We start from the raw sequence: 26,038 nt of genomic DNA, 5'->3' as shown, positions 1-26,038 counted from the left end.
ACCCAGTAGTGTAACACGAAGCTTTACGAGCTGCCGTCATCACATGGCACATGGAAATTTCCACTCCGTCTCCTTGCTTGTTAAATGGGAAGGGTCTCCATCTCTTCTTTCCAATAGTCCTCCTCCTCCTCCTGCTGCTTGCTGCTACTTACAATTGCTGTCCACTCACACTTGGTAAGTAAGCCCTTTTGTATACTCTTCTCCCTTTTTTTTTAAGTCACATTTATCCTGCAAGCAATCGCTGCATCTTCAAATTGATCATTTAGCATTGAGGTGTGAACAGTTCTTATTGTTTGAAATTGGCTTGAATGTGTGGATTTTGTCGGTTTAACACTCGGGAAATGACAGATCACTTCACATATACGCAGGATTGAAATGAATTCCAAGCTGGTTTTTTTTTTTGTTTGTTTGTTTGTTTCATGATTGGACAATATGATTGCTTTCGAACGATGAGTTTCCAGAATGCAACAGTAGAGCTTCCTGCAGGGTGTCGCCGCGCGTAAAAGGGAATTTCGCCTGAGCCATGCAAATTATTTCCAATTACTCCATTCTGAAATCAAAAGCCCAGTTACGCTTTTTGCATGAACACGGAAAAGTGTGCGTAGTACTGCTCGTTTTACTGCACGTCCACTACCTTCCTAGCTTCCCTTTTTCACCCCCCCCCCCCCATTCATGCGCTGTGAAACAAAACAAAAAAAGGGTCTGCCTGCCTCCGTGGGGCTCACATGGCGCGGGGGCGAACACGCTTCTGTCAACGACTAAGGGTGACAAGGAGAGCAGATTGAGAAATGGGGACGGTGGGGTTTTATGTAACAAGAGAGCTCACCGTGACCAAATTATGATGTTGTGATTCCAATAATGGGTTCCAATGGTGGTGCTGGTGCTATTAGCTCAACTGAAGACAGCTAAATTCTTTCTGGTGGCATCTTATGCTGGAGTTTTAGTTGCCTCGTGCATTAGAAGTCCCTTAAGAATGATTAATCGACTCACGGTCCTTTATCCCAGATCCCAAAATATGCACATACTGTCTATGTGGAGACAATAGGACCACACGTACAATAATTTTGCCACTAGAAAAAGGGGCGTAGCCACAATTTTTTCGATATTGTGACGAGGGGGAGGGGTTAGGACTGGGGCAAAAATGATGAAAATGACCTTTTTAACAACACTTCACTCATGCTAGCTCAATTAAATAATACCAGCATTAGAGGCAATCAAAAGTGTGCATTATTATCATTTGTTAACACCAAGAACACAATAGTAATACAAATCTTAAATTGTGCAAGTGGTTACCTCATAAAAAAGTGCAAAAAGCTCTAACTAAATGTTCTGTGGATTTTCCCCAAGTCATTGCGTACTTTTGGCCGACATATTCTATAGCGTTCCATTGTGTTGCTTATCAGGACTTTTCTGGAGTGTATTTACCCTGGTCTTAAGACAGCCGTTATGAGGCAACGCACCCTGACCACACAGACACACACAAAGATGAGATTCGGCTAGGAGAATGTCAGGGGCATCTCGGGCATATTTGAGTGGCATGTCTGGCCTGTCGTTGCTTCTTTGGCTACTTACTATTAATACACGGTGACCATACTTACAGTATATTCTCCTCTGGCCTGCTTCACTACATATACTTGTAATAATAATTTGAATAATAATACAATGAATTTGAAAGCACTTTTGACAGTACTCAAAGACAGAGGAGGCTCGGTTCCCCCAGGTTTTGTACTTGTAGTTGATTGAGGAGTTTGGAAGTTGTACCGTTGAGGATGCCATTGCCATAGTCGAGGCGGCAGGTGATGAAGGCGTGGATGAGGGTTTGGGCGGCAGTGAAAGTGGTTGTGCCGAGGGGGAGAAGGTAGAGGATGAAAAGAAGGGGATCAAGCATAGAGCTCTGGGGGACACCATGGGACAGGGGGGCAGTGGAGGAGGAGCAGTTGTCGATGTGAATGAATTGCCTCTTGTCTGTGAGATATGAGTGAAACCATTTGAGGACATTGTCAGTGATGTCGAGGGATTGCAGGCCAGAGAGTAAGATTGAGTGGTTGAGGGTGTTGAAATCTACTCGCAGCGGAAGAACGTTTCCCCTCAATGAAACATATGGCGCAACATCCATTTGACATTCGTTTATTTCCGTTGAAGAAAGAAACACTGGAATGACAGCTAAAAGTCAAGGATCAAAATGACGTTAAGTAGGAATGGACTTTTATCTCGCCGTGGTAAATACTTGTCGGGTAGATGTAATACTGTACTGGTCAACAACAATTATATAATGAAATGCCTCATGACCTCACAGATTCTTTTCGGTTATGCAATATGATTTGTCTTTTTTTTAATGTCTATATGTGAGCAACGTTTTGAGATGAATAATTATACTAATAAACACAAAAGTAGAAAGCGGCATCCTAGGTCTTACAAACTAGTTTGGCGTCGAAACAGCTTCCAAAAACAGCAACTGTTGCTACATACTGTTGCTCTAAAGCTGCCCTTCAATAGTAGTTCAAAACTTACAAGGTCAACCGAAGAACAGCAACCATAGTGATGGATTTACATAATTGAGAACTGTCATCTGTCACAATAGACTGTTCCAGTTACTACAACTTGTGGTAGGTTGTGACATACTGTACAGTGTACTGGTGCTAATAGCGGTGTTGGGCTAGTAGAATGCAAATTGGAGAGGGTCCCTATTGGGATAAAAAGCATTTTTGTTGCACAAAATAAAGACATGTAATATTGACGGTGGGCCAAAATTAAGTATGCACTTTTTAAAAAATGTTCATGTATTAATTTACTTTTTTTCTTTGCTCTCGACTCAAATTATTTCAAATGCCTGTCAAGGATTTACTTTCAAAAGTCTATAACGGTTATCTACCTTTAATCCACCATGTAAAAATGTGATTAAACCGCAGAAGTAATAACTGCTTGGGCGAAAGTTGTGGTCACACTTGAGCAATGAATTTAGCAGCACAGCGTCAAGCCGATTCATGTGGGGTGCACAACTTGTCAAGACACGCTTGAGCTCATACGTCTCAGTCTTCAGCCCCCCGAAGGTGAACCGCCCTATCCGAGGGACCGACTCTTCTCGTTTTAGTGACAAGCACTGTTGGTACTCGTGGAGGGGGATGTGGGGGCTTGTTTTCCTATTTTCCACATGGTGGTCAGAGGTCACAGGTCAACCACAAGGGCTCAGTGTGTCGTTTGAGATCTTGTAAACACGGTGGGATGTTTGCCCACACAGCTGCTTGGACCCTTGGTTTGACCGACAATTAAACAATGTGACGCGAGAGCGAGTGATGTTGTGCTTGTTAACGTCACCGCTGCGATGCTAATGTCACAACTTTGGATTGCTTTTATACAACAGTTCTGCGAGTGTTGCTTATTAGTTTCGAGTCATACGTCGCAAAAAATTATGAGCTTATTCTTTATTTCCTCAGTTATCAGATCGCCCCACAAAAATAGCAGAGAACTGTTTTATTAGCCGCTAGCGTGACATGCTAACTAGCCAAAGTATCAGGGTCAACGTTTCCAAACGAAAATGAAAACAAATGAAGCTTCTTTGACTGTTTGTTCTTCAGTTGGACTATTCGTCAATTTCACATACTTGAAATGATATGTTGGAGAGCTTTCTGTAGAGCCATTGTCTGAAACACAAGCTGTGTTTGCTTTTGCAGCACTCTGCTTATGCATTTAGACAAGACGGCCCGGCAGAATGAATTGGAAAAAGCATTTCAAGTCATTCTTCAACCCTTTTGACAGGCCAAGGAAAACAGGGGTGAGACTGCTGCCTGAGCCCCGCGCAGCAAAGCTGAGGGAGGCAACCGCCGTAACTCGTACATAATATGCACAAGCCTGACCATAAGTTGCATAACAGGTGACAAAGGAGACCAGACAATTGCCAAATGATTCAAGCTTGCAAAGACGCAGCCGTTACAATACAGAAATATAAAGGCTCTAGTTACAAATATAAACATCGAAAATAATGTCAGGAAGAAAATGACTACGTTGGTGCGGAGCACTAAATTCGAAGCTTGGATCGTCCTAGTCGTTTGGCTGAGCACTTTCAACGGCGATATGTTCAACAAATAAATCAAGGGACCATCAAAATCTCCCTAGCTGAACCCTCTAACCCTTCTGTTCCTCAATTGACGCCCACAAGCAAGGAGTTGCGAGAGTACGCCGCTGCCGTCACGCAAACGTTTGCGGATCAATGCAAAGCGATAAGAAAGAGGAACAGGTCACAAACAAGGTTAGGACATACGAGCTGTTACCGCTGCCGTCATGTCACGCCATTGGAGGTTTGTCTATATGTTTTGGCGTCCTATTTGTTATGCGTGCATTCATCACAACATGTGCCCCGGCAGTGACATAAGGAGAGTTGTCACGTCGATGACAGAACTCTCCCATGTGGGAACACGGACAGACTAGGAATGGCTGAGGCAATTGTGTGCGCCGCACAAGCTTTGTGTTTGTACGTGTGGCACTTGGAAATTCTGACAGACGTTAGCTATGTTCAGACTGCGGCTCAGTTTGTTTTCTTTTTGCCCATATCCATTTTTTTTCATGCAGTGTGCATGCAGAGGGCCTCTTTCATAAGTGGATATAAAACATATTTGGATGTACAGCCCTGCCCACAAACATCATATTTTCATACACTCGGGCATTCGAGTTGCTGAGTTGCTTTATCGGTACGATACGTGCTGTAGTCCAGTGATGGGCAAGCTAAAGTCCTCTGTAAATCGGAAGACGAGAAGCCAAACATTACGATTTGTGATTAGTGGACTTTAGGCTTTAAACATCGATGACGAGTCGACTTGTAGATTAGTCGACTAGTTTGTTCAATGTCTTAACTCACTATCATATGCATATGCTGTTATGTCATATCGAAGGGCAGCGGCTTCGCAAACACATTCGCGGAACACCGGAGACAGAAATATATCTCGTCTCAGACCTGTGAAATTCTTCGAGGCCCCGCGGGCAATGTCAAACCTTCGATAGAGCTCTTAAGGATTTTAACAGTCCACTGAAGAATTATGAGCCAAGATCAGGTTCCTTCGGTTTTTGAAATTCTCTGTATGGTTTCTGTTCGATTTATTATATCCAGGTTTTCTACGTCACGAGGGCAGTGGACAGTTTTTAACGACCCATCCAGAGGTTTCGGATTAATTTAGCACTTTTGTGTTCAGATTCTAGCTTTGAATGAGCATGTGGCAGTGGGGTGGACTGTCCCATTTCCGTGGGTCTGATACTGACTTGACTTAGTCACGCGGTAGGGGGATCGGATGAAAAAGGGGAAGATGAACAAACCTTTTGATATCGACGACGGTGGCACAAACATGCCCCACTTGGCATCTTATTGACCGACTTTTGAAATCGGTCGCATCAAGTAAACTAGGTCAAGTAAGACACTCACAAAGTAAAAAAAAGAGACTAGAAGTTTGCTTCGATGACGCCGAATTGGATTTAGACGTTCACCGGTAGTCAAATTCAAGGGTGGTGCATTATTCAGACCATTATAGTTGGCTAATAGGCCGTTGGCAGAGGGACAGTTGGTTCAAGGTCTGCAAAAAAAAGACACAGGACTTATCGACGGTGGTAAATTCCATGGCGGTGTGTGAATATATTTATAGCAATATGGCGTTTCATAACGAGGGGGGTGTCAACAAAGGTGACGGTGCGGCGACCGAGCGGCCCCCCCATTGTTGCCAGGAAACTGATCTTCAAGTGTCACAGTGTTCCTTTTAGCAGGGTTACGTTCTCAAAAGTGGAGAAGAGTACTCCCGATTATTTGCAACATGGCCGCACGCTTGTCGTGGCGGACGCTATACTTTGTGGCACCTACTCCATCCCCCAGTCCTCCCCCTCCAGCTTTCCTCCAGTATCGCAGTTTTCTGTTCACAGGTGATTGGCTGAGCAGTCCAAGTTATCTGAGGAATGTTGTCGGACTGACTTTTGGCGTAAATTGCTGCCGTGTGTCACTTTAACAACTTTTTGGGGGAAATATACTACGGCAGAGGATATGTGTTAGGAGGTTAATGACGTTTTTTTTTTAGCCGATTGAGGTTCTTCCTGAACAATGTTTTTAAGGTTCCGCTCAAGATGGCAATTTTTTGGGGGGGTGGGCTGGGGGGAGTGACTGATTGAAACAAGTCAACATATTTTTTTATGGAAAATGTCCACTTGAGCCTCTTTTGCAGTTTAATGCGCAGTTATACTTCCCGGCTAGTCACTAAAGGGATCGATTTACACAATCTTGGCACAATCTTCTCCTGCTTCATATTCAAATGAGAGATTTTTAATTTTTTTTAAATTGCATTATACTGTCTGCAATGCCTTCACATGTGGGAAAGGAGAGCCGCAGTCACCAGTGAACCCTTTAGCCGTTAATCGAATGCCTGGAGAGCATTAAACACTCATGTACAGTATTTTCTATTTTATTGTGTGTGATTCAATAAATTCAAATATGTTTAAAGCATGTGGTTAAAAAAAAAAGTGTTTTTCGTCCAGACTATCGTGGATTTTCCACGTATTATTCGGAAGGACGAGGATTGATCGTGACGAGCCCCCCAATTTGAGGATTCTCCAAAGTTCATTTAAGTGGAGCTCGTCTGTTTCTCTCTGTTTGAACATTACGATGTGACAAGATAACGCCTCATATCCTTGACATATCCGCGACCTTGGGCACAGCGACAAGCCGCCGCCGCCGCCGCCGCCGCGCTCTGATTGGCAGAGAGGCGGCACAGCCTACTGTGGGCTCGTGCCTAGCAGCGCAAGCTGGCAATGTGTGTGTGGTGGGCCGTCATGTGCGTGTGCGCGGCGACTTTTGGTGGGTTCGTTTTTAAAAGGAAGGTCATGTGACTTCTCGTCACGATATCGGACGTGACACGTGAGCTCACGAGTGCGCGATGGTGTCCGACGCTCATTTTAATGCAAATGTATCATAATGATGCTATTTTTCGTTTTGGCAGAGGCAGTTTGTGCAAGTGTGTGATTGTGTGCGCATTGGGGGCAGGGGGGGCAGGGAGGGATTCTTATGAGTGTGCTCAAAAGGAGAGACCCGTCCTGATTGGGTGACCGAAGTCCTCCCTCCCCCCTTTTTAAAGCGGCCCTGTCTCACCTGAGTTACAAAATAGCCCCGCAGCTTCTCGACCCTTCACTTCTCTGTTACTGTCCGACGACGAGAACATATTTTTGGGCCAAGATAAAAGGAGCGGTCAAGATCATTATTTTATTTCTTTTTTGTAGGAATTTTCCGTAAAGTGTGAGTATGTTTGTTCTATTTTAATTAGAATTAATTAATTAAGGAATTAGCTTTTTATTTCATGCTTTAGCCTGATTCCAAAGTATGCAAATGTGCAATTTGGAGCCTTTTCTTGATGCATGACGGGGCTCCAGAGAATATTTTGGGCGGGGAGAAGAAAAAAAAAACAGCTGTTGTTTACTTTCCTCACTTTTCTGCAGCCTTGCTGAAAGAATTTTGTGCTCAAGTGGTCGGCTGATGCAAGACTATGCTTGGGTGGAGGAATTGGCTCAGAAGAAGTTTTAGGAATGAAACCAAAATAAGACGGCCTGCAAATCATTGCATTGCTTGGTAGTAATGTGACTCAATGCCATTTTTTTTCCATCAGATTTTTGAATTGGTAACATTATGTGTGGATAGTGATCAATTCGCCTCATTGACTTTTGAGAGATTTTGTAGCACACGAGTTGCACCTCTAGTGACTATTTATTGATGCTAGCGAGTTATATAAAACCCGTCTCAACAAATTAGGTCAGTGTGCGACCCTAAGTGGCATTTAAGAAAAAAACCACACAGTTGCTGAAAATAAGAGTGGAAACTTTCCAGGACACAAGGATTCTCACATTCTATGTTTCTTGGACACATTTACGAGCATGTGGGTTTTCCCAAGGAAATCTTCCGCAGCGTCTCTGCGGCTAGATACGCATGGTTTCATGTGTATTCCAGATGTAGCCAGTCGATGCGCATTTAAAATGCTATGTGTCAATTCGTTTGTCACGGCCAGACAAGCTTAAATAGCAAAGCAGGATGGCGTGACTCCAGTATAGGTGAGTCGATATCATCATATGGCGTCGAGGGTGACGGGGGGGCGGGTGGGGTGAAGGGAACCCAGTCGGACAGGTTAATCCTCTTGCCGTTGATAAGTCAACACGCAGGCATCAAAATGCAACACAATAGGAATTAGGCGGACTTGTGGGTCCAGGATATGGTTCTTAGCGGTAATGTACACGCATAATCTCATTGGCTTAACCCAAAGGTGGGCAAACTACGGCCCGCGGGCCAAATCCGACCCGTTGGTCTTTTTAATCCGGCCCGCCGAAGGTTGGTACGCAATTAAGGTTCGATGTCAACAACTGCATTCATTTCATTTGGACAGTTACTTGAAGTTGCAGAGCATAGGGAGGAAGGGGGAGACGATACGGAAGCCCGCAGTAGCGCCAAGTCAAGCAAATCCCGTTCGATACGACGGAATAATGTACTCCTAAAGTCTGAAAAACGTGCCAAAAAATGCAAAATACGCCGCTCGTTCCTACCGACTGCTGTCAGGCTGCTGAATAAAAATAGCAACAACAATATTAATAATAATTAAATGATGTGAAAAACAACTGTAAATAGCACTGCGATTTATCCATTTTGTATTTATATTGCACTTAATTGAACGGTGTTTGTTTGTTTTTTCTTCTTTCTTCTTTCTGCCTACATTCTTGCTGCTGGAGGCTGTAAATTTCCCCAGTGTGGGGCAAATAAAGGATATCTTATCTTATCTTATCTTTAAATAAAGAAATCCAATTAATATTATGTCGAATTTAGTTCACCCTTTTGATCCGGCCCTCCATAATATTTTCTGGTTGTCATGTGGCCCAATGCAAAAAATAATTGCCCACCCCTGGCTTAACCCTTTCATGCACCCTGTAACCTGATATCATGATCAGATGTCCACTGAAGTAACCGCTGTCCCTGAAAGGGTTAAAACACACGCCGAGGTTCCATCCGGAGAGGCGAAACAAAATTATATGACTAACTGTGTGTTAAATCCAATCAGCAGTGGCGGTCAGGCGGTTTGTTGATCAAATCTCTTGACGTCAGTTCACGAGAACCTATTGACTGTAAACAGAGAATGTGTATTGTGATGCAAAGATGATTCGGCTCAGCAGTAGCTTTTTAGTCGAGTAAAACAAGTCGTCGAGGCAAATGATACCTTTCTGGTTGTGGAACATCAATGGTGTGAGAAGCGTTAATTATCCAAAAAGTTACTCTGAGAAAGTAAGCGACCACAGAACAGGAACGTGTCACAACATCGAGGGCGGTCTAAGTGAAGATTCAGCTATACAGGGGTACCTCTACTTACGAAAATCTCTTCATGTGAAATTTTCAAGTTCCGAAACGTCGCAACGGGAAAATATTGCCTCTTGTTACGAAAGAAATTTCAAGATACGAAAGGTAAAAATACAGTCTGGCCCGCTACTCGCAGCTGCAAGTTTCCTGAATGCAACATACTCATTGCTGCTCTGCCATTGGCTATTCCCGAGCATCATCCTGGCATCCCATTGGCTAAAAGGGACTTCTACCATATGCGTCTGTGTGTGTAGACTGATAGCTAGGTGTCCTCGTCATTCACCCAGGAGGTGTTCTGATGGTTTTACGTAAATGTGAATCACCCAGAAAAAGTGTTCACCAGTCGGGCGATTGCTCACTATGCTGCATTTTCGAAAGATTGTTAAAAGCCGACAAAAGCAAAGGTCCTTGGATCAGTTCTTTCCAAAACGCCAGGCAAAAACCACTTCTGAGAGAGAACATGGACTAAAGAGAGCAAAAAATTATGAAGACGCAGTTAAAAGTTAAATGACCATCATTTTTATTCTTTAATGGCTGTTTGAAAGTGCTCTATAAATACAGTTGACTTGACTTGACTTTAATCTTTCTTTTTACATTATGCACAACTCTCATTTATTGTGCAATGATCTAATTGTAACGTGTATTTGTTACATATTTTTATGCGTTTTTATGCTTGAGGAAATATTTTGTTCTGTATTTTGGGGGGGGGGGGGGCTTGGAACGAATTAGGGCATTTACATGGAAAACGCGTCTCTACTTACAAACTTTTCTTGTGAAGAAATTTCTTCCAAAACCAATTAATTTCGTAAGTAGAGGTACCACTGTATCTATCTACCATGGTGTCGAATTTCATCACATTGAGGATTACTCGACAGACGGACATTCTCGCTCCGGTCTAAGAGCTCTTTGTAGGACGGACACAGCAATTCGTGTTACACTAAATGTCTACATGACATAATAATGATGTTAAAGTGGAAAATGTGAAGCACGCCTCCTTCCCCAGTGGCTCATTGAGGCCTCCGACGCAAACAAGGGGGCCTCTTGACGGCTAAAGAACTCCTTGCATCCGTGACCTCATTTCACCACTTGACTTTACTCAGACCATCCATCTCAACGTGTACTATGCCGCCTTTGGCATGTTTCTGTATACAAGCGCAAACACAAAACTGGATCGACTATTTGGCTCACTTACGGTTATCGCCTTTGAAATTTGAATTGACGAGCGGCATACGAGAGGCGCCCGTGTTGTGTCAAGCGAACCGTTTCCGCTGTGAGGGAACAGAACAAACAGTTCCTGGAAATGGTGCTCATTTGCTAGTGGAAACATGTCAAAAAGTCATCTGTAACATGGATTTTTCTTTAAGCAACTCTGACATTGATTTTGTTTCCTTTTTAGGGTCATATTAGGGTTAAAAAAAATTAATAAAGAAAGCAGTTAAGCGGGGGTTAAAGCAGCGCATTGCTATCTTGGGACCGCTGAGACTGTCAAGCGAGCATTGGAAATAAGTCACCCCGCCGTGAACCATAATGCCGGGAATCGTGGATCGCATGGAGCTGAGGAAAGTCGCCACGGAGGCCGACGACGACAGCATGGACAGTTTGGATGACCGATTCACCGAGACCATCGATTCCGAAAAGGCCACCATCAACAGGTGCGTACCGCCATGCAGATCACACTAAAAACAATTCCGGTAGACATTCTTTAAAAAAAAACGCTTTGTGCTCATTCGGCGCCTTTGCAGTCAGTTCCTGGACGACATGGATGATGGCGAGAGCCAGAAGTTCCTGACGAATGGAATGATGAAGAAGAAATATGAAGAGTACCATGAAGAATACGTGAGTACACTCATAAATCGGTTTTCATTGTTCTGTGGGCCGCGGTGATGTATTACGACGAAGATGAGCTCATCAAAAAGTAATCACAGCTTCGTCTCTGTCTTTTTTATTTTTATTTTTTTTAAACTCTGAGCAGCATCCGGGCCACACGTCCTTTGGAATGTCCGTCTTTAACTTAAGCAACGCCATCATGGGCAGCGGGATCCTGGGCCTGTCGTACGCCATGGCCAACACGGGCATTGTCTTGTTTACGTGAGTAGCTATCGTGTCAAGACATATTTGCATCATGAGAATGAGGAATCCAGGTCATTCCGTTTTTCTCATGTTAACAATGAACCTTTGCTTTTCTTAGACTCCTACTCATAGCGGTCGCCATCCTCTCCTTGTATTCTGTGCATCTGCTCCTTATGACCGCTAAGGAAGGAGGTCGGTAATCAAGATAAAGGATTAAAATCTGTGTTCTTGAAGCTTTTTAGCGGCTAATTGTCCAATCGTATCACAGGATCCCTTATCTACGAAAAACTGGGAGAAAGGGCGTTTGGATGGCCGGGAAAGATAGCGGCGTTTGGATCCATCATTATGCAAAATATCGGTGGTAAGGTGCAGGTTAAGAAAATGTGATTCGAACGGAATAAATGAAAACAAATTCAAATATTTGGCTAAACTTTGATGTCATTTTGCAGCCATGTCGAGCTACCTCTTTATTGTGAAGTACGAGCTGCCGGAAGTGATTCGGGCATTCTTGGGTTTAGAAGAAAGCACCGGGTGAGTGTGCGTTATCGGTTTTCGAGTCTGGATGGAATATTTTCAAATGCTAATCCATGATTGGGCCACCTGTGTGTGCAGTGAATGGTACCTGAACGGAAACTACCTGGTGATATTTGTGTCCATTGGAATTATTTTCCCCTTGTCGCTGCTGAAAAACCTCGGTAAGTTGGCACATCGGCAAACCGCATGGGATCGTGCAGGGGTTCCTAATGTTCCGGCCAGTGACGTAAATCACCAGATGCTTTACAAGCTGTTAGTTGTTCGAGATCCATGTCGCATCCTCGCGGCCGCCTGTCGCCAGCCGAAAGTAATTTAACACCCGTTTCTCAGTCGGCTCTGGCAAATGCGACTTCAAGCAAAGTATCACGAAGCCCTTGAGTCAGCTGGATCACTCGCATGAAGTTTTATGGGCCAGGCCGAATGCTCCAATGGCTCGGCTCCCGCAAAACCTGCTTCGGAATTAAGGAGAGCTAGACTCGTAAAAGAACCCACTTGCAAACTAGCCCCTCAGATCTTTTATCCATCTATTTTTGGCGACTCGACCTACATCTGTGACCCATATCCTGGGATCGACATTCAAACGCATTTCCAGCTGTTTATAGGAAGGGCAGAGTAAGAGCTAGCCACGATATCTACATTGTCATTGCTAGCCGAGTCTGCACGTCCATGAATGGGTTATTTCGTTTGCAGGCTACCTGGGCTACACAAGTGGTTTTTCTCTTTCCTGCATGGTGTTCTTCCTGGGAGTGGTAAGTTTATTATTAGTTTTTGTAAAATAACATTTGCTCAACAAGGATTTGATGATCTAACTCCAAAATTCCTTTGTTACAAGGATAGCGTTAGCGTAAAGACGACTGTCACTGAGTCGTTTTACGTCCATTATGTAAAGAATTTCAGAAGTAAATGAACGCCCCCGCCCCTTCTCACCTGATTCAGAAATACAGTCATACCTCGGTTTTCGACCATAATCCGTTCCAGCCAAGTGGCGCATTCAAGTGCGCTCAGTTTGGTCGAGAACTGATTTTCGGTCGTAATCTGAGGCACAAAAAAACCGATTTGGTCGAGAACAGAGACGTTCGAAAACCGAGGTTTGACTGTACGACTATGGTAACCTCGTCCGGCAGATGGAAATTGAAAAAAAATCCAGAACAGATTTTTCTTAACCCTTTCAGGGACAGCGGTTACTACAGTGGGCAGCTTATCATGTTATCAGGTTACAGGGTGCATGGAAGGGTTACATTTTGAGAAAGTTGGGCCTAAATTGCTCACTCCGGAGGTTGCTGCTATTAAAAAGAGATGTTGTCTGTGATCACACCTAACTAAGCTCCACATAAATTTCTCAGGTGATCTACAAGAAAACTCAGCTCCCCTGCCCTCTTCCGTTCCTGGACCACCCATCAGCCAACCTAAGCATGAACGCCTCGCACATGCCGGGCGTGTACGCGTTACACAACCGCTCGGAGCAGACGGACTTCTCCCGGGCGGACATTTCCCCGGCCGTCACGGAGAGCCACGGCGCGCACGCCTCCACCGGCGTCCACTTCGAGGCGCACCACGACGACGAGGACATGTGCACGCCCAAATACTTTATCTTCAACTCACAGGTAGGCCTGAAACCGGTTGCTTGCTTACATCTAAGGGAGTGCGATTAGATTTTCTTTTGAAGAAGGTGAGAAGTTGAGTGTTTGGTGAAGGTGGTTTTGAAGGGTGTGTCGTGTCTCTTGTATGTAGGATTTGTCGTCTTTGTGTGCCACTGAGAACGTAACACGGGGATATAAATTAAAAACTGTCTTTCACAGTGACTCACAATGGTCCCTAAAGCCAATTTAATTAAGTGTCCTTGTCAAGAAGAATGTAGTTCTTACTTTTGCAACTCCTCCTACGGTATTTACAAGTTCACCACAAGAAGCACAATGTGGGGCTAGAACAGATCAATGGCATTTCCATTCACTTCAATGGGGAACGATGATTTGGTAAATTAGCGTTTTGAGCTACGGTCATGGATCGAATTAAACTAAGTCTAGGCACCACTATGTATACTGAGGAGGAGTTTAAGTTTAGCCTGTGTTGTTATTGGAAGTGATAGAGTCTTTTTTTTAATGAAGGCGTTTATGATTAAGAATAATGGAACACGAGTTTGAAATGTTATTATACTGTTTTGGGGTCATAGTTTGTGATGTATTTACGAGATTAAGATCTTAATGTGGGCAATTTTATCCATATTAATGGGTCAATTATCTTTTTTTTTTGTGGCAAAGCCCAGTCTCCATATACAACAAATAGCAGTATAGTACATTAGTTTCGGAAAAATGACAGACATGACACTTTTCAAAAAAAAAATAAAAATTGAAAACCGACTGTCTCCTACTCCCATTAAAACAAGACAAATAGTCTTCCATAACGCTACGATATTTGTCTCCAGACGGCGTACACTGTGCCCATCCTGGCCTTTGCCTTCGTGTGCCACCCGGAGGTGCTGCCCATCTACAGTGAGCTGAAAGAGTAAGTGCACTTTCCGAAAGCGACATTCTGTACTTTTGAAACCGGTGGGCAACGAAAAAAACAAAAAAAACAAACGGCGTTATTTCTGCAGTCGCAGCAGGAAGAAGATGCAGACCGTCTCCAACCTGTCCATCTTTGCGATGCTCGTCATGTATATGATGTCGGCGCTATTTGGCTACCTCACCTTTTACGGTAACTCAACCCGACAACTGATTTGTTACTGTCGATGTGAAGATGACTAATCAATATTCGAGCTTTCTGTCATAGTTTTATGTTCAGACATGACACGGGAAGTTTTATACCCACTCATGTACTGTACTTAATGTGTCTTAAGTAGGCGGCATTTCACAGTTTTTAACTGGCAGGAAGCAGTACTGTGATACGGTCCTTAACATTGAAAAGTACATCCAAACATTACATCTTGCATTCGTATTGTCCAAGTTCAACAACCAAAGGCCGAGATAACGATATCAGAGGCACCAGTGACACGTCCTGAATGTCAAACATTTTCTAAGAATACTAACATGACACAGTTGGCCTGCAAACGAGTGTTTATTTTCAGTCGGCCCTGGTGTGAATTGCACTGATAAAAGAACATGGCCTGGCAACCCACACGGACGGCCTCCAAACATGGTCCAAACGCTCAGATCGCTCTCTTTCTCTCTCATGTGGATCCACGCATGCACCCGCATGTGAACGGACCCGTGCTAGGATTCAATGTCATGCCTTAACAAGACCGGTTTGTTAACCTTGTCGTGTTCTTCCATATATCTCACAAGTGGCTGTTTCTGTTGCAAAAAATAAAAATAAAAATCACAGAAAACGTGGAGGCGGAGCTGCTTCACACCTTCACCAAGGTTTACAAGTTCGATACCCTGCTACTGCTGGTGCGTTTGGCTGTCCTCACTGCCGTCACGCTGACTGTCCCCATTGTGCTCTTCCCTGTAAGTACCTTCATGTATCCAATAGTTGATCAGACACGTGTGGTAGACTCTAGTTTGTCATAACAGCTGTCACTCAATGAAATGATGAAAAAATTATCCTTAACCCGTGTCCATATTTTCAAAATTGCGTCGGACGTTCATACATCTGAACTGCACTTTCACTCTTTCGTTTTTAATTCAGTCAGTATTTTTCAGACCACTAGAGGGTGCCTGTGTGCCACTAGTCGTGCTTGTACCACATTTTGACAATAACAATAGTCAGACAGTCTTACTAGCTAGCTAGATACGCTAGCTAGAGTATCTAGCTAGCTAGTTAGCTAGATAGATAGATATGAAGGTCTGTTGCTGCCACTAGGTGGCTGTAATTCCCTTTTCTATCTGACAACATAATGTGTCCCAACATACTTGCATTATATTTATGTTAGATTTCAACCAAGTACCAGTGTTTAGTTCAAGAAACTAGCAAAACGTCAACATGGTTACAACCACACTATATTTGACGCTTTAGATCTTCACTGTTTGCCTGACTCACAGAAACAGGAAAACCTATAAATACTACAAAGAGACTCGACGCTCAGGATGTGATTTTTGTGTCATAATCAGGACGCCGCTGATGTTCTCTTCCCTGCAGAACACTGTGCAGTCCACATTCACTTGTTCTAGTTGCTGAAATGCTTTAATTAACACACAGGGGGCGCAATTGCTTGCATATGAACTATCAGCACTCATTCCTTGCTTCAGTGTCTGATGGCATGTTGAGTAACGAATAAGCCTGTGATGATGATCCCGATAGAAAATCCCCCGGATAAATTCATTCACATAGTACCTTCCCAAATATGGCCCGGGTCTAAATTTAGCTTGGTCTTCATCTGACACAAGGACAAATTTGGCTGCTGACCAAAAGGAAGTGTCATGCACTCTTTTAGATTTGGTCACATAGCAACTTGTCGTTGTCGGGTTGTAGAGGCTGCCTGCAGCCACAAGGTGGCAGCAGCGGCCATGTTGTCAGTGAGTCATCAAGTGAGACAGACAGGGCTGATGCAGCAGCCCTTTGTGATGAAAACACATCTCCACTGTTTTACATCATCTGAATGAGTCATGAATCAAGCGAGAGTTCTCCGATCACTCTCAGATACAAGCCAACACAAAAGCACATTGACATCCAGACACGCTCCTTGCATGACACTGTGGATTCAAGTGGAGCAAATGTGTCTGAGGGAGGGGGAGCGAGAGGATCACCCCCCCCCCCCAACCCCGCAATGGAAGTTTACTGGCTGGGAGTGGACAGTGGAAAAACCCTCACCTTGACCACAGCGTTTAGGGCTAGCCTGAGGGGGCGCTATGGAACAATGCATCACACAGAGTCGTTTCGAATCTTTTCGTGGTCTTATTTAGCTGCGTGAGCCGGGGCAAAAATATTGGAAACCCGAAATGTTGCACTGCGCTGTGCTCGGTGCAGTTGAATTCCATATCATTTGAACCACAGGTGTCAAACTCAAGGTCCGGGGGCCAGGTCTGGCCCGCCATATCATTTTATGTGGCCCACGAAAGCAAATCAAACATGTCAACTTCTACGATAATTGCTAAATTGGTCACTACAATGTGGCCCGCGACAAAAATGAGTTTGACACCCCCTGATTTAAACAACACTTGCTCGACACAGATTGCTACCATCTTATGAGCCAGAATTTTTTCTGCAACTACAAGGTAGGAAACTGCGAATTGTCTGCCATCTTGTGGAAGATACAGTATTTAATTGCTATCGCTACCACTATACATTGCTGGCATAGATAGATGAAGAAATATTTTTTATTTGTTGTAAGTAAATCATCTTTGGTCCAAGAAATTGGATCATTTCCGATGGTAGAGCTGATGATCTCTGACAGCACAATGCTTGTGAATTATGGATCTGGGGGTCAATGCTAATTTCCTGGAACCTCACGAAAACACGCAAGAACTCTTAAAAATAAGTGTCAGAAATAAGGGCAGGGCATTAACCAAGGCAGAAGTACATGTTTGAATTGCTCTGCACCAGTGGTTAGAGCATATTTGGCCTGTCAATAACCTATTTGTCGCAAATTGCCACGTCTGCAGTACGTTGGGCCGCATTCACTGTACCGTGACAGGGACAACCTTGCCTTCAGGTGAGACGTCAGACGGAAAGCGGCGTTTGTCCCTCTGCCAAGTTTCCACCTGACATTTGAGGATGTCACATTGAATCCTCGCCTGACCTTTACTTTGCTTGGCGACCTTCAGCGAAAGATTAACATGAAGCTTTGTCTGCGGTCGGCCGTCCTCGGTCCCCGCGGAGAAGTCGTATATACGCGACGGCGCAAATAACGCGCGTGTTTGGGTGGCACAACTGCCACGTACGATGTTGTGCAGTCACGTGAGGGCAGATACAAAACGGAGGTGGGATCACACAAGGCTTTGCCAGGATTCAGTGCATTATGAGGGGGCTTTGCATGGAGGCAGACATGTCCCAGTTCTCAGGCTCTTATTGAAGATCGGGTTAACCGTCACCTTTATGCGCTAAATAGCAATTTCAAAATGTCTCTGTGCCGCATCGGACTCCCGATGAAAATAAAAAACTGATTTGAGTTTACTCTGGCATTTGGCTGGAACACACAACTTGCCTAATGTCAGACTCATTAAACTTTGCCCCAGCTTTTAAAAGGTAATCCATGCCCCAAATTACATGACTAGTCACGAGAGTCTAATCGCACTGACTAAGGAACGAAGGACTCAGCAAGTTTCACCGTTGATGATTTGAACCGACGACACCACGTGAAACCGCGACACGTCGTCCAACGTAATTGATGATCAAAGTCGAAACATTTTTTAAATCGCTGTAAAGTGAAAATAAAGGTCTTCAAAATTTGCTTCAAGCCTGCAGTGGCCGGAATCACGTTGCTTTCCCACACCATGACAACGAGGCGCTCAAAAGCGGCTGCACCAGGCCCACCTGTCTGTCAAAAACAACCCCCCGCTCATCATTCTTCTGTCTACTTCTGAGTGACAATTGCCTACTCAATGCCAACAACGAGGCACGCTAGGCACTGCTCCACACTTGCGGACGATAGCATTTTCGGAGTTAGCTAGCTAGCTGAATTTTAAGGTTTTATTTCCGATGCTTAAGATGTGAAAACTGAAAAGTCATCAGTCGGGCTATTTATTTATTTACGTGGCAACCAGCACACCTTCTCCTTTTTGTCTCGAGATTTGAATGCAGCTGTGCATGTTCACAGATGTTTGAAGTCAGCGTGAGGTGTGCAAATGCCTTCATGAATAAGCAACAACATAATCGAGTCGTGACTGGTCATACTGTCTGTTTTACTCGTTCATCCACATTCTCACTGTGTGTGTGTGTGTGTTTGGAGGGGGTCGGGGGAGGGGAGTGTCTGACAGGTAAATAGCAGGAGTCAAAAGTGTACAAATATCACACGGTGTACTCCAAAGGCTTCACGCCAGGTAACAGTTGGGCGCCGAATACTTTGGAGCCTCGGAGAGAAATGCCCCGTCCCGGTTCGAGTTTTCCGAGCCTCATTATGCAACAGACGGTGGGAGAAAGGGGAACGGCGGGTGCGAGGTTGTCGGGTTTTCGGCGGTTAAATCATTGTCGGTATCTCAAATAACTCTTCGCGCTGACGGGGTTTGGGCTGTAATCCCAGAAAACTGCGTCGTAATGAAGGTCACCTGGTTTGGACTGGAGAAAATATGACTTTTTTTTTTTTTTTTTTTTTTTGCCCTACTTGAGTGTGATAATTAGAAATAAATCTGTCAACGTGGGCTACATAGCTTGTGTAGCGGGGGAAAAACCCCGCAAAAGAGAAAGGAAGCGAGGCCAACTGTCAAAAAATAAACAATCAACTGTCAACTACAAATGATGATTGTCCCCCGCCCCCCCCCTCCCCTTTCCCCTTTCTCTCACTGCTTGGCTGATGCAACCTCACGGTTACCTTGCACGGCGCAGGACAATCCGTTTTTGAATGCGCGCCCTCAAGCCCTGTGCCTTTTAACTACTTCCCCGTGTAGCCAGCTTGCCGCTGCTTGCTTTGGCACCTGCTACACCTGATCCAAGAGACCTTTCACCCACTGGAGGCTTGAACGGGGCTGCCTGTGGCTCAAGCAATACCGCGCCTCTTAGCGGGGGGATCTGTCGGCTCTCTTAACATACGCACGCATTTTTTTTTTTTTCCCTTGGCACAAATGTCCACACAGCTTTTTGACACACTTCAGTCAATGCCAAGTGTGGGAACGAGGCTCCGAATTATGTTGTTATGGAGCGAAGTGAGGCCATGTTCAATTTCGAGTTCTTATCCCGTCGAGCCAAATCCTGATAAATAGCAAGTCAAAACAACAGGTGCTTTATTGTTCCACAAAACATAGCCGCCGGTTTTCACAGACACTTGCAATGCATTTGACTGTATTGGAAGCTCAGCTAAGTCATCCAGTCACATGGCAAATATAGAAACAGATGACCATCCACAACCACATGCACACCATCACTGAGTGGGAACCGACGCCGCCGCGCTGCCCGCACACAAGTCAGTGTAGCGCTACACCATCGGCGACTGAGCAGCTCAGCTAGATCGACAAAATCGTTTTCAAACGTAATAATCGGCAACTTGCGATGTAACAAATTGGACGCAACATTTCCACAGGGAGACGATTCGGAACAACGCAGCTCACGCCGTTTTGTTGACACTGCAACGGCGATTTGGAGCATGTCTTCAAAACGGCATTTGAGATATTTACATGTAAACGCCCTGACTGCGAAGTGTAGACATGCACGTGTGTGTGTGTGTGTGTGTGTGTGTGTGTGTGTGTGTGTTAGCGAGCGTACATCACGATGACAAAGTTGCACTGTTAAATTATACGCCCACATACTGAAATGATGCCTTTGGTTGGCGAACCGGTTTGTGCGCATGGCTGCGGAGCTTCTCTAGAATTTTACATTTGGTGTGGAAGTGAAAGTAGACCTGTCCCATCCATGACCTTATTTAACATTCAGGGCGAGCATGTCTCAGCTATTCAAAATGTTTTGGAAATAAACTTTGATTTTCCTCATAATCTATTTGATGCGAGAATTTTTTTTTTTTTTTGTGGTCCAGATTCGATCCTCCATCACCACTTTGCTGTTCAGCGGCCGAAGTTTCAGTTGGCCACGCCACATGCTCATCGCCGCCTGTATCTTGTTCTTCAACAACATGCTGGTCATCTTCGTCCCAACCATCCGAGACATCTTCGGTTTCATCGGTGAGTAGAAAGAAAAAAAAAAAGGGAAGGAAAAGCATCCGCGGGAGTCCCATAGGAGACCATGTGAAGATCTGTCGCGGAGGTCTGATTAGCGGCTTCGGGTCAGAGGGTGTTTTAGTGAAGTCAAGAAAAAGTGCAGAAGCTTAAAGTGTCAGGTCGTGTCAGCTCGCCGGTCGCGTGAGAAAAATATATATATATAAATCGAGGCCATTCGGTTTAAAGATTCTTTGTGGCACTTTAACACCACCACATTAAATACAGTGATTTTTTTTTAATTCAGTACCAGCCAATTCTGGACCAAGTCTGAAAAGACGTTTAAAAACGTCTTTGGGAGTGAATGAGTTAAATACGGGTGCCTGTGATTAGCACTTTATCTCTTCGTATTATGCTGCGACCTCATTTAAATTTGAAGCCACATTGCATCGTATTATGATTAAACTTGTGCCTTCTGAAGAGTGGCCTGCCAAGTTCAATATAATTGGATGTCAATTAAAACGTCTGATTGGCGGTGTACTGAAAGGTTAAATCCAACCGCTCTACATTGAATGACTGCAATTTCCCGGATTCAATGTTTACATCGAATGCTAGTTTGAACATTTGGGAGCAATGTGGAATGCATTTTTTTTTTTTTTTGGTGGGGATGGATTTTTTTTTTTTGGATACTTTTCTGAACGTCCTTTTTCATTTGTCGGTCAGGTTCCTCGGCAGCCACCATGCTCATCTTTATCCTCCCGGCGGCCTTTTACCTCCGCCTGGTGAAGACGGTCCCACTTCGCTCCCCACAGAAAATCGGGGTGGGTCCACACATACAGTATTGCGCCGTCAGCGCTTTCTCAACGTCTCAACTTTCCGAGTACATACCCGGCAGGCGGGGCCCAATTTCAAAAATGATGACTCATCAGAAATTTCACCAGAGTCCCGCCGTGCGTCCTCCCTTCTCCAAAAGCATTTAGTATTATTTTGTTCTGGTCTCGCACCCCAGGCTGCTGTTTTCCTGGTCGTGGGAATCGTCTTCATGATTGGCAGCCTGTCACTCATAGTTCTCGACTGGATCCACAATCCACCGGGTTCCAGCGGGGGGCACTAAGCGCACCACCGATGGCCTCCCTGGGGAGACGCCGCAGTCCCTCCTCAAACAGATTTACCACAATAGCCGGACATATCAAGATGTTCTTCAGACTTTTCAGATGAGTTTTGCTGTATTTTCGGGGAGTTTTTTGTTTGTTTGTTTGTTTTTTTTAGTTGTACAGAAAGAAAGACAAAAAATGATCTCGAAGCGCAAGAGACAAGCAGACGCTGGGAAGCATCGTCGTGGCTCCGATTCCCGAGGCGCCAAGAAGCTGAACGAACACACTTTCCAAAATGGCCGCCATGCCCCGCCCCGCTTCCGCGCACTCGAATGTGACATTCGGAGCGGGAGTCTACGAGCCTCCCCGGAAAACACGGAGCACTTCCTTGCGTCGCTTTTGTGGCGTCGGACTAAACACGTGTACACTCGCAACCAGTCCGTCTCATTCGCTGCGTAAATCGAGAAAAAGAGGCTTATCGCGAAAGTCTGCACGCGCATCCGGGAAAACGGTGACGGCAGTCGATGGGCTTCGCGCGATCCACCGACCTGAAGCGGTGGAGACGCTTCCAGTATTACAGTCACGAGGGGGGTGGGGGAGTGAAATGGTATATGTATATAACTGTCTACTAAATAGGTGAATGTTGTACATAATGCGGAGAATCTGCTTCGGGCACTTCATGTATGGCCGTTCGACTAAAAACAAAGCATGCTATTTTTGTAAGCAATTAGCAGCTGGAATGTTTTGGGGGGTTTTTTTTGGTTTTGGGTTGTTGTTGTTTTTTTTCCTCAAGATGCAGTACACAAAGAAAGTGTCAATCATGGCGGTCAACAACTGTGATGAGGATTTTCAACTCGTGCCATTAAGGTGAAGTCATACTGCGGCGAAGACAATGTGACACGTTTTGACACCAAGCTAAACGCTTGCTTTACAAAAAAAAAAAAAAAGGTCAAACAGGTTGAATCAGGCTTTGAGGCGGAATCTGTGACTGGATATCGCGGTGTAGTCTTGTTGTTCATTTGATGGATTTTTATAAAAGTAAATGCGATTGGGGCACCATCCATTCATGAACTGGTGCCTTCATTGAAAATAATCAGCTTTTTTATTTTTTTTTTTTAAACCTCACGACTGCGTAGGTCATATCTTTTGAACTTGTGCCTTTCCGGATGTGAATTGGCTTTTATTTACCGGTGCCTTGAACGAGAACGACGACGACATCAAAGTCTCCTCTCTGTGTCACATTTACAGATCCTATGCGGATCTAAACACATGAAGCATAGAGATATTTCAAATGAAATCGTGTTTATGTGGATGATTCTTTTCTTTTTTTTCGGGGGGGGGGGCACAAGGTCTTTTTTGGAAAATTGTATATGCTCTGTAAATAATTTTATTTTATTGCACACCGACTCTCTGTTTTGCTGAGAGTATCTTCTGCAATCCGTTGTTTTAGTATATATAAATATATATATAACATGCATTTTGATTTTTTTTTTCCTCTCGCTGTACGACAGTAGTTTGTTTTTGTCTTTGATTGTATATTTGGAGGAAACTGTCCCATTTTTCACATGGTTTCGACCGACCGACACAGAATGATTCGAGTAGGTCGTCACAAAGTTTGCTCTGATCTCACTGTGCATTTACTGCTGCCATAGAAACACATGGGGAGGTATTACTTGAACCTTGGAAAGCTTTCCACAGGCCTTTTAAACTTCATCAGCATCGCGACTGAAGGGCCCGCCGGATGGGTACAATCTCCGAAATTAAGAAAGTTTCTTTATTTTGACCCCTATTGCTTTTGCCCCCACCCTTCCACAATATGCTTTCGATCGGAGCGCAGTGCATTTTGCGCGCTGTGGGAATTAAAAGTGAGCTATCAATTTTTTTTTTTAAATTGTACCCATTCAAAGGGCTTTTTTTTTGTATGTGTGGTGCCGTTTTATAAGGAGGAAGAATAAAAAGAAAAGTGGAAAAAAAACGTCTAATTTTGTGCAATTCATTCCATCCACAAGCTATTATCGCGGCGACATCCCAATACAAGGATTACATAAAATTTGAACGCGGTTCCGTTTGCCATCTTTGCTATTTTTCTAACATGAGCATTCGATGTTCCTCGAGCATTCGGAAATCAATGTTTGTGTCTCGCTTGCATCCAGCCATGACTTGTAGCACAAACTTGTTAAATTTCCAAACAGGAGGTGGACAGGAAGGAGTTAGATAATCTCTCATTGGATTAAACTCAGATCGAGGTATTGCATTGTGTGTGTGTGTCACGCATCTCGTTTTATTCATCTCCAAGTGCAACGCCCCAGGAGTCCCTGGCGCAATGTGACTCGCCTGAGATGTCACCGTCGCCAGAGAACATGCTGTAAACCGACCTACTCTCCCATTACCCGTGCGCAAGATGACACCGGGCTGAGCTGGCAAGGGTCAAGCGCGGCAGCCCAGATATCAATTTGTGTAAGGTCGTGACAATGCGCAAAACGTCAGGCCCTGCTGCGTTCAAGTCACAGCGGTGGATATCTTTAAAACGACAACAACCAAAGGCAGTTATTTTCCGGTAAGGCTTGGCGGCGCCCGGCTGGAACTCGCGTGTACCCGGAAGCTAAAACGTGCATTTTTCCCATGAAAGCTCACGTGACACGTAAGAGTCAGATTGAGATCACCAAATATTTTTTGTTGTTGTTGTTTTAAACCAGGCGTGTCAAACTCATTTTTGTCAAGGGACACATTTTAGTTACCGTTTCCCTTGGAGGGCCGTGATGACTGAAACTACCTAAAGTCAAGAATAAGGTTTTATTCAACTATTGTTTCAGTAACTGTAATGGGAGGTTTGGTCACAAGAAAATGCTTGCAATATGTCACTGATTATATGAAAATTTGAAATTCTAGTACAGATTTTAGCAAGCATCTTGGAAGTTGTCATCTTTGATTTGCTTTCGCGGGCCCGTTAAATTGATGCGGCGGGCCAGATCTGGCCCCCGGGCCGTGAGTTTGACACTTGTGTTTTAAATAGTGGGTGACAGTCGGTCCCCGATGAAAACTAGCTGCCGAACTCCGCACGACAGTTCAGTCAGTCAGCGGCGTACCAGGCAAGTGATGTTCAGTTGCGTTTGGAATATGAGGGCATCCCTCAAAAGATTTTTCATATTAAGGCGTCCCTGGACGCAAAACATTTGAGAACCGCTGTTACGTACGCACAAAACTCTCATGTGACCGGCTCTCCCTAAAAAGGTGAACTGCATTCGGCGAGCCAGTCGACTCAACTTTATTTATAGAGCGCTTTAAAGACAACCACAGCTGCATCCAAAGAGCTACACACAGAGTGGCTAGCAGACAAAGCTAGCGAGAGTTGTAAAAGGAAATATGTGCATCGTTTTCTCCATGTTGAAAAGCAGCAGCACAAAAAAAAAAGTCTCATTATCTAGACAGAAGACCCTCGGGCAGCGCTTTGTAAATCCTTAGGCTGTTCCCGAGTTATGAACCAACTTCTGCAAGGCAAAGTGCTTTCAACTCCCTGATAAACCGCATCCTTCATAAAACCAGGGATGAGAATTTCGCCACCTAGCAAAAATCTCCTCCGATTTTGCCCAGCCCATGTGTCGCAAGCGCCGCCGGCCGCACCTGTTGCCACAGCGGCGGACGATGCCAACACTTTTCAAATCACCTCACATATTAAATTAGCATGACCTATATTCCCCAAATCTTGGCTGCTTCGTGTGTGACAGCTGCCCAGCGAGGGGAAATGCCTTGGCAGGTCATCTTGACTTATTTGGCTGCCCGATTGGCCAATAAATATAAAAATATATATATAATAAAAAAATATATATATAATAATAATAATACAGCGTTGGCCCTGAAAGACTTTATGGAAGTTGGAGATCTAATTGGTCTGGCGCACTCGTGAATATTCAACAGCTTCTGGATAGTGTCGCTGTTTGCATCAAAAATGTGCTATTCGGCGTCATCTGTCACATGTCGCTAAAAGGGGTTTTGTCATAAATCTGTTCTAGACGGCGTCAACCTTCAGATATTAATATGCAGCTTTGTGTTCCATTTCCACATCGTCAGCGCATCTCTGGGGATATCCGACTTCCTCTCTGACGCGCAGCCTGAACGCGCCAAAAACGCATGCGTAATATATCGTAGTTTGTCATCGCACCAGACACATTTTGCGCACCGTAAAACTGAATAAAGGCTGGCACGTTTCCACTTCAGTTCTGGTTATTTTTAATACAAATGAAACCCACAATCATTGAATCTTTTTTTTCCCCTATTATCTGTCGCGCAACAGAAAATTCGGTGAAAAATTG

General features: G+C 44.4%; 1 protein-coding gene across 2 annotated transcripts; it reads left to right on the top strand.

The window, feature by feature from the left end:
• Positions 1–23,203, top strand: slc38a4 (solute carrier family 38 member 4). Of its 2 annotated transcripts, none has more exons than XM_086103234.1 (16): positions 1–174; positions 10,749–11,004; positions 11,095–11,188; positions 11,325–11,440; positions 11,541–11,614; positions 11,691–11,783; positions 11,872–11,953; positions 12,035–12,117; positions 12,647–12,705; positions 13,300–13,560; positions 14,379–14,458; positions 14,550–14,650; positions 15,278–15,402; positions 20,517–20,661; positions 21,358–21,455; positions 21,644–23,203. In XM_086103234.1, exons 2-16 carry the CDS (start codon positions 10,880–10,882, stop codon positions 21,746–21,748), a joined length of 1,641 nt encoding a protein of 546 aa, XP_085959360.1. In that variant the 5' UTR covers positions 1–174; positions 10,749–10,879; the 3' UTR covers positions 21,749–23,203. The 2 variants fall into 2 exon arrangements, with proteins under 2 accessions (XP_085959360.1, XP_085959359.1); XM_086103233.1 differs by lacking the exon at positions 1–174 and adding an exon at positions 7,094–7,258.
• Positions 23,204–26,038: the final 2,835 nt, after the last annotated feature.

The sequence above is a fragment of the Hippocampus guttulatus genome, chromosome 22 (assembly GCF_054856545.1).
Source record: "Hippocampus guttulatus isolate MCC_2025c chromosome 22, RoL_Hgut_1.0, whole genome shotgun sequence".
NCBI lineage: Eukaryota > Metazoa > Chordata > Actinopteri > Syngnathiformes > Syngnathidae > Hippocampus > Hippocampus guttulatus.
This window is presented reverse-complemented; position numbering and strand designations above follow the sequence as displayed.